Source organism: Tenrec ecaudatus, chromosome 1 (genome assembly GCF_050624435.1).
Source record: "Tenrec ecaudatus isolate mTenEca1 chromosome 1, mTenEca1.hap1, whole genome shotgun sequence".
Taxonomy (NCBI): domain Eukaryota; kingdom Metazoa; phylum Chordata; class Mammalia; order Afrosoricida; family Tenrecidae; genus Tenrec; species Tenrec ecaudatus.
The window spans coordinates 178,837,991-178,846,744 of record NC_134530.1 but is presented as its reverse complement, the minus strand read 5'-3'; the positions used below and the strand labels follow the sequence as shown (position 1 = coordinate 178,846,744).

The following is an 8,754-nucleotide window of genomic DNA, read 5'->3' as shown; positions in this document are numbered from 1 at the left end:
AGGGCCCAGCCGGGCCAGGTGCGGGCGGGCGGGCGGCGGCGCGGGGCTCAGGTAGAGCGCGGGAGCGCGGGACCCACGTGACCCGGGCGGCGCGGGCGGGGGGCGTGCGCGCCGAGGAGGCCCGAGCAGACGTTGCGCTCGGCCGGGCCACTTCTTTCCCGACGGGCGGGCGGAGCCGACAACCAAACTATCAGCTCCGCAGCGGCTCGGGGCGGGGCGGGGCGGACGAGGCTCCCAGAGCCGGGCCTTCGGCCGCGTTAGTTTTTTGGTTGTTGGTCCCGGCGGCGGCCTGCGGGCGGGCGGAGAAGCTTAACGCAATGGCGACCTTTGTGAGCGAGCTGGAGGCGGCCAAGAAGAACCTGAGCGAGGCCCTGGGGGACAACGTGAAACAGTAAGAGCGGCTGCGGGGCGGCCGCCGGGGCTCCGCCTGGGCCTCTCCGGCTCCAGCCGCCGACCCGCGCCCCGGCGGCCCCCAGCGCCCCGGGGCCCGCGCATCCCCGCGGGACCGGCTGGCGGGGCCTGTAGGTCCGTCCGCCGGGTCGGGCAGGCCGGCCTCCCGGCGGGCGCTTTCGCCCGGCGCTCGCTGCCCTGGGCGGGGCGGGAGACGCTCGCGCCCGCAGGCTCGTGGAGCAGGTTCTGGCCCGGCGCCGGGCTGCGGGACGCGCGGGCTGGTCGGGCCCGGCGACCCGGGGCTGGCATCGCTCTGGCGGCTGGCTTCCTGGAGGCGGAGGGCTTGAGCCTGGCCCCGGAGGGTGGCACGGGAGCGCCCCACTCACCGTGCCAAGGGCGTAATGACTGTGGTGTACTAAGCACAACGGGCAAATTAAGTGGCATCGGAAAGGACTGTGGTGATGGAGTGGAGTGGGTTACACTTTGGGTCACTAGCCACAGGGTCTGCAGTTCAAACTCCCCAGCCTGACTGCGAGAGAGAGGGGAGACGCTCTGCATCCAGAGAGAGTAACAGCTCGAGAGTAACAGCTCGGCCACCCACTGCAGCAGTTCCACCTTCTCCTCTTGGTCTGTGACTCTGGCAGTGGGTTGGTCGGTTTTGTTTTGCTTTTTTGTTTTTGCATTGGGGGGCGGTGGAGCTTTGGGTTAGGTAGGCAGTGTGCTGCAAACATCAAGGTGTTGGTCTGTCGGTTCCAACTCATAACAACTCGGTGTACAAGAAAATAAAACACGGCTCGGTGTTTCTGTTAAGTTTAAGCCCGTTGTTGCAGCTACTGTGAGAATCGTCTCATCGCGGGCCTTCTTTTTCGCTTTCCCAAGCATGGTGCCGTTCCCCAGGGCCTGGTGTCTCCCGGTAACATGTCCAAAGTACTTGAGACAAGATCTTGCTGTCCTGGTCTCTAAGGAGCATTCTGGCTGTACTTCGTCCTAGACAGATTTGTTGGTTCTTTTGACAGTCCGTGGTCCTTTCAGTATTCTTCACCAGCACCGTCACTCAAATGCACAGTAGGCAGTTACCCCCACACCCCCCACCAGCCACTCAGCAGGAGAAATAACAAGCTCTCTGTTCCCCTTAAAGTTTCCGCACTATGAGTTTGTGATTGGTGCACCAATCAATGGGAAGTAGGGATGCTCATAGACCATCCTGCTCAGGAGAGGGTCAGAGAAAAAAGGGAAAGATTCTCTGGAATATGGGTACAGGTGAATCAGTGATTGTGAGGATGGCCCCAGACCTGGCGGTGTTTTGTTCTCTGTGTTGTGTGGTTGCTGTGAGTAGGAAGCAATGGGTACCGGACAACAACATGTATTACATGGTCAGTTATATGCAGACACACATGCAAAGAGGATCTGACACTAATCCATATAGAGAGGAAAGCCCTGCTATGGATATCAAAAAACAAAACCAAACCCAGTTGTCTTCTGACAGTGTGACCCCAAGTATCAGAGTAGAACTGTGTTCCATGGGGTTTCCAGTGGCTGGTTTTTTGGAAGTAGATCCCCAGGCCTTTCTTCTGAGGTACCTCTGGGTCAACTTAAGCCTCCAACCTTTAGGTTAGCTGCTGAACTTACTAACTGCACCACACAGCGATGCTGTCTGTGGTTTAGACTGTGATAAGTAGTCATAGATATCTAGATAATATATAATAAATAAATCATCTTAGAACTTTTTAAAAAACCTATCAGCAACTCACATGAACTTTAGAAGGTGAATTAGGGCTGAAAATTCACCTAAGAGATCCATTGAGTGATTTAGGAACTCTGGTGGTGCTGTGGGTTAGGTACTGACTGGTCTGTTAACTGTACAGTCAGCAGTTCAAACCCACCAGAAGGAAGTTGAGGCTGTCAGGATTCCATCTCGGAAACTCAAAAGCACAGTTCTATTCTGTTGTATATTGGCTCACTGTGAGTCCCTGGCCATGAAGTTAGTTTGAATTTGTAAACGTTGTGTAACCGACCACGGTGCTCCGTAAGCAGGGAGCAGCTTCAGCGCTCAACCACGAGGGCTGGCTGGATGTTGACAATTCTGGGTTCTTCCGTTTTCCAATGATGCTAACATATGGACAGTTACATCTTTGTTTCCTCTCTACTGTCTTTATTATCAGTGGTTGGTGTTTGGTAGCTCTGTGGGTTACAAGTCAGGCTGTGGACCCGAAACGTTAGCCAACGACTGTAGCAGCCACTCTGTGAGAAAGGTGAGATGGTCTTTGTGGTGTCAGGTATTTAGAAACCCACTGCACTTCAGCTGTTTAGGTTAAATGAGCTTATGTTAAGGGAGAGACATTGCCCAGAATCTATACTATTAATATACCCACTCACAGAATAGAACCCCATTTTAAACTTGAAATCTTCCACATAGGGTTCAGGAGAGTAGATCTTTGAGAAAGGTGACAGCGAGGCAGGAAACATACAGCCGTGGGTGTGGGCCAGTGGACCCACGTATAACTGCCTGTCTGTCTCCATCCTTCCTGTTTCTTCTCATGTTCTAGTGCCCTAAGGTCTGAAGTCAGAGTCTCTGACCCCATTGACTGCTGAGTGAGAGGGTGGCACCACCAGGACAGAGATGGGTTGGCCGAAAGGAGTGGAAATCTACTTCTGAAAAATCAGTCATGGAGAGTTCTGTGGGCACAATTCTACTGTGAAACACAGAGCGTCCCCGTGAGTTGGAATTGACTCCATAGCAAAAAGGCGCAAGGCATGGTCTCAGGCAGGGCTGGGAGCCTTTTTTCTGCCAATTGCCATTTGGATATTTATAACCTGCTTGAGCCATCCATACTGGCTAAACATGTCATGAACTCACCCCCAATGTGATGCTAGAACTGCTTCTCTTTGGTGAGATATGTGATATTAGCTGGTATTCATGATCTCACAACTTTATACGACCCAAGGACCAGATGTTCCCCACCCACCCTTAAGTTAGTTTTCCCTAAAGTGGCCTCTACTGCCCCCATGGGGTGCACTGGAATGATCCCCAAAGCCCCCAAGTCACTGCCATCAAGCCGATTCTGACTGACAGCACCGCTTTAGGCCAGAGTGCAGCTGCCCCTTTGACTGTCTGAGACTGTAACGCTGCAGGAGAAGAAACCCCGTCTTTCTCTCCGAGTGGCTGGTGCTTTTGAACAACCACGAGGCCCTCGGGGCTGCCCCGGAACTACCCAAGGGGCTGCAAAAGCAGATCATTTACACTTTATCCGGGACTATGGGCTAGCATATGAGTTTTTAAATGCTGGGGAGGGGGCCACTGCGTAATTTGTTTTTTCTCCCTGAAAAGGGGCAGTTGACCACATAAGCGGAGGAAGCTATGGTCTAAAGAGTTGGAGCTGATAAGAAGCCCTCGAGGCAGAAGTAAGCCCCGATTCTCAGTGCAGTTTCTGCTTGCAGGTACTGGGCTAACTTAAAGTTATGGTTCAAGCAGAAGATCAGCAAAGAAGAGTTTGACCTTGAAGCACATCGACTTCTCACACAGGATAACGGTAACGTTGGTTTCCTCAAATTTGCAAGAAATGAAAGTCTTTTTACTCTTAATTTTTTTTAAGTTTTGGCATTAATGGTGCAATACGAGTATTTCAATAATGAGAACATTTTAAATTGAGAAGTAAAAGCGGCAGAATCAGGGACATGGAAACCTTTACAAGCAGACTAAAGTAATAGTTGGCTTATGTTCTATGTGACTTGTATTTGATGTAATGACCTCCCTTTTTCAGTTCATTCCCACAACGACTTCCTCCTGGCCATTCTCACACGTTGTCAGATTTTGGTGTCTACACCAGGTAAGGCCGTGGAAATGCTCCCAGCATATGCCAGGTGGCAAAGATGGCCCTTCACGTCCTGTAGCAGCGCTCTCTGCTGCCTGCCAATGAAAATGTTCTTTAAACTGCTTAGAAAAGAAAACGTTAGGATGAGCAGCATGGTGGTGGTGTGGGCTACACATTGGGCCGACGACCTCAAGGTGGACGCTTCAAGCCCACCAGTCACTCTGAGGGAAGAGGATGAGGCTGGCTGCTCCATAAAGATTTAGTCTCAGAAATCCTCTGTAGTGTTGTGATGAGTCAGAATCGACTCAGTGGCGGTGAGGGTTTTTTTCCCATATATTTTAAAGTGCCCCAAACCCAAAAGATGAGTGATCAAAAGAAAAACCCTGGTCTAGAAAATTAAGTTCAAACTGAGGTTCAACAACTAGCTTAATTAATATACTTAACTACATGGGGGCAGGGGAAGCAAAGGTGTTAGCTTTTACTCATCAAATAGGGACAGAAGTGCCCATCCTCTAGGGTTATGAAAGACCATGTAATAAGTGCTTTGAAAAATAGACAAAACAGCCAAACAAATAGGCAGTTGTATTAGTAAGTGTAAGTGGCTTATTCTAGTTAAATAGAAGCCATTGATACTGTTTCTGGTTTGAAAACATAGAAGTGTCTGTCAGCACCCAAAGTAAATCTCCAGGAAACGCATGCTTGCTAGCAGCACAGCGGGGTTTTCTATTAAAAGTAATGATTAGGTGGTTGTACCTGGGATAATTGTGGATGGATTATTTTCTATTCACCCAGCATGGCAGGAAAGATCATTTTAATAACATTGGGTGTCTGCAGTGTGCCAACATGCTTCCTGCACATGGTCTTTAGTTCTTCCAACCACCCTTCCTTGTGCTTTGAGAGAAAGGGGGTGGGGGCACAGAACAGGAGAGAAAGCGTAAGGTCGCCTGCGTCCGGTCCAGCACTCAGTGGCACTGTTTCCCTAAAGCCCGCCTCCTTGTCAGGGTTAGTGCTTATTGCCAGGCCTTGCTTCCTCCACCCACATGGCATTGGTGTTTAGGATCTGATTTTGAAGGCAACTTGCAGTTGCATTTAAAAAATGGCTCTCTGGGGAATGAGCTCTGATTGGCTGATGGTACTGTCTCACCATCAGTCAATCTCAGATAATTCCCCATAGCTGGTGTGCCTAAGACCTTTAGGTGTTGAAGATGTTCCAGACAGTTCTTGTTACGGAAGAACTAAGAAGTTCCCCCCCACTCCCCCTCTAGCTGAGCTTCAAACTGGTGTTCAGCCTTGTTCCAATGGGTGATGCAATACCAGAGTAGCTTAAGTTTTAAAATGTGACTAAACGGGAATGCTAATTAGGCCAGGAAAACTGACAGGTTGAAACGCAGCTAGAAACGGAACTTTCCTCTGTGACAATAAGGACAGCTTGTGTGTGGCATGGAAGCCAGCTCTCTTGACCGGCTGGGTAGAGCACAGCATTGCCCTGCTCGTAGATGGCAGATAGCTGCCCCGCTTCGAATGTTTGGCTTTCCACTGTCTTGGCACTAAGCCTGGTGTGTCACACATAGCCTACAAAGAGGGCTCCCTGCATCTTGGAGCCCCTTTCCACGGCTGGTTAACTTTATACAAAAACATCACCCAGATGTTAAAATGCTGGCCCGTGTCTGTTTCACTTTATTGGCCCTGACTGAGGCATCCAAACTAGAAAGCCCTGTTTCAAAGCTTTAAAAATTTGTCCTCTTCACAAAAGCAATATGGTGAAAAAGCTTTGTTAGGGGCATACGTTTTTCCTTTCTTAAAAAATACGCCAAGATGCTCGCTCAGGTGCCTTCTTGTGTGCCATTCATGTTGTTGTCTCTGTTGTTGTTGTGTGGGAGGAGCTTGTGAGAGGAGGTACACGCATACTTGTCTTCATAAGTCCATCATATTGAACTAGACAGTTCTCTGACCCCCAGGGAATAGTAATTACAGATATGAAAAGCAAAAGGCATGTTTCTCTTAAAAAACTCTTAAAGTTACAGTGGGACAACAATGTGATTGGAGAGAATTTATGCATATCTATGAATTGGCAGCGACTCAATGGCAGTATTTTGGCGGGGGGATATGTATTATGGAGGAGAAAGGATTTGAATTTCTGGATAATTGTTTAATTTGTCATTATTATCCTCCTGTCTCATAGAAGGTGCTGGATCCTTGCCCTGGACAGGGGGCTCCGCAGCCAAACCTGGGAAACCCAAAGGAAAGAAAAAGCTTTCTTCGGTTCGTCAGAAATTTGATGTAGGTTATTCTCCAGGCGTGCTCGGTAATGGCTGGTTTCAGTGTGGTGTGACTAGCTTTCGTTTTTAAAGGGAAATTAAAATGTCAGGAATTATGTTGAAATTTTAAAAAGGGCTACCATTTGGTGCAAAAGAGGTTCAAAGGTTGTGAGTCCCAGATGTCTGCGTTTTATAATTCTAGTTTGTCGTTGCTTACGTTTGAACATGTGTTATTAATACCCAGTGATGTACCAGTGATTCAGAAGCCATGCTTTTGTTGCTTTCTCCTTTTCAGTATTTTTCACAAAAGCGTAATGTTTCTCAGATTGGCTGGTTCTATTCCTAGGGTCCATGAGGTCCAGAGGCAGGGCCCCAGAAGGGCGTGGGCGGGCCTTGAACTTTGAGGAGAACCACGGAGATGCCACGAGAACATTCGGCGAGGCAACGTTATAGAATAACTTGCTCGTTCAGTTTATGTCTCGGGGGAAAGGCCTCTCAAAAGACCTTGCATCGATCTGGTTGAATTATTCGTAACTGTTGGCAAACAGCAGGCCTTTCTGCATCCATCTTTGCTTTGTCTCCCAAGTGGTTACAATAGTGAACCTGGGCGGCTTGGTTTACAAGTGTATTTACTGTACAACGTTGGGTGTTGAGTTGAAGCCAAAGCTGCTGGAGCACACCTGCCAGTGGGGAGCCGAGCACAGATGAGGTTGCCGAGTCTGCCTACGGAAGCCTGAGGTTTTCTGGGTGGAAAAGCCCCAAGGAAACAAGTTCATTAGTCTTAGATTCTGCGTTGAGATTCTGAAGCTGAGAATAACAATAACCGGTTACACTACCCCACATTATCTTGGGACTGTTTTGTAATAGATTCCGTTACGTTCATTGGTTAGGCTTTGGAGTGCCTAGTTGGCACACTAATTATATATTTATACTGTTAGAGCCCAGGCGTTTTCTGCATCTTAAGCTTTAGTTATATTCTGCTATCACTCAGGTAGGAATTGAACAGAATGAGCCGCTGTCTGTGCTACAAACTGCTGATAAGAGGAAACATCAAGCATCAGTGTTCGCCTGAAAAGTTCATTGTTTTCCCTAGATTCGTGCCTTTGCCCTCACCGTGGCGTTAATCGGGCAGACCTCGAAACTCAATGACTGAGTTACTTTTGTTTGTGTTTCATTATTGGGCACCTTAGTGACTTTAAAAATTTCTAATCTGTAGCATAGGTTTCAGCCTCAAAACCCCCTCTCGGGAGCCCAGCAGTTTGTGGCCAAGGATCCCCAAGATGAGGACGACTTGAAGCTCTGCTCTCACACGATGATGCTGCCTACTCGGGGCCAGCTGGAAGGGCGGATGATAGTGACGGCCTATGAGCACGGGCTGGACAACGTCACCGAGGAGGCCGTCTCCGCCGTGGTCTACGCAGTGGAGGTTCGTTGGCTGTTGGCAGGAATAGGCTGACAGATTGCGTGTGGCAAGCTCGTGTTTGTTTCAAGGTGATCATTGCAGGCGAAGAACCGACTGTCACTCAGGTGTCAGCGACTTGTCATCATGAGGGTGGTTTTCTTCTGCGGGAGAAACACCGCAGTTGAAAGGATTGGCTCCAGTGAACAGACTGAGCTCAGATAGGTGACGTCCGCCAGAATTCTTCCACTTGCATGGTTGTTGAATTTGTCGGCAAGGGGGCTGTTTTTAAGGAGAAAGTGAGGTTGGAGATCCTGTTGCTGACGGTCCCTTGCTTTGCCTGGAGTTAGTAGGTAGCAGTGGAGACGCTAGATTTGTTGTTGGAGAGAGCAGTTATATCGTCTCAGCACATCTCGCTGACAGTGTACAGTGGGTAGATGGTATGCAGATATGCAAAGTGGCTTTGGGTAAGTCCTTGGAATTCCCTGGGCCTCAGTGGTGCCCCAAAGATAATAACAGCCATCTCACGAGGCTGTAAGCATTATGTGGATTCTGTGTGTGAAACCCCATTATAAAGTGAACCGTGCTGTCCTGTGTAAGATGGCCTTCCTGGTAGAATTAGCACCCTCTGGTCTCCTGTTACTAATGAAGGCCCGAGACTCCGCCCACAGATGCCTCCCTCCATCTTTGCTACTTACCTCTTAAAAAGGTGACGACAAGGAAGTACCTGTTCTCTGGTTTTGTTTTGTGCGTATTTCTTAACTATCTGTTGTGTCAGTGGCTTTTTAAAGAGGGTTGTCTTAGGGAATATCTAATTGCACGTTGTTTCCTGGCAAGGATCTTCGTAGATTGAGCATTTGAAGGACTAAATACCAGCCCTGGTATCCATTTGTTT

At 49.1% G+C, this 8,754-nt stretch overlaps 1 protein-coding gene across 2 annotated transcripts in view; it reads left to right on the top strand.

The window, feature by feature from the left end:
* Nucleotides 1-202: 202 nt before the first annotated feature.
* Nucleotides 203-8,754, top strand: part of TADA1 (transcriptional adaptor 1) — a 15,054-nt gene continuing 6,502 nt past the window's right edge. Inside the window, exons 1-5 of one of the 2 annotated variants that reach the window (XM_075564394.1) lie at nucleotides 203-391; nucleotides 3,829-3,920; nucleotides 4,152-4,217; nucleotides 6,388-6,482; nucleotides 7,677-7,886. In XM_075564394.1, coding sequence (XP_075420509.1) covers nucleotides 318-391; nucleotides 3,829-3,920; nucleotides 4,152-4,217; nucleotides 6,388-6,482; nucleotides 7,677-7,886 — 537 coding nt within the window. In that variant the 5' untranslated portion in view covers nucleotides 203-317. Of the gene's footprint in view, nucleotides 392-3,828; nucleotides 3,921-4,151; nucleotides 4,218-6,384; nucleotides 6,483-7,676; nucleotides 7,887-8,754 lie in introns of both variants that reach the window. The other variant, XM_075564385.1, reaches the window with a different exon arrangement.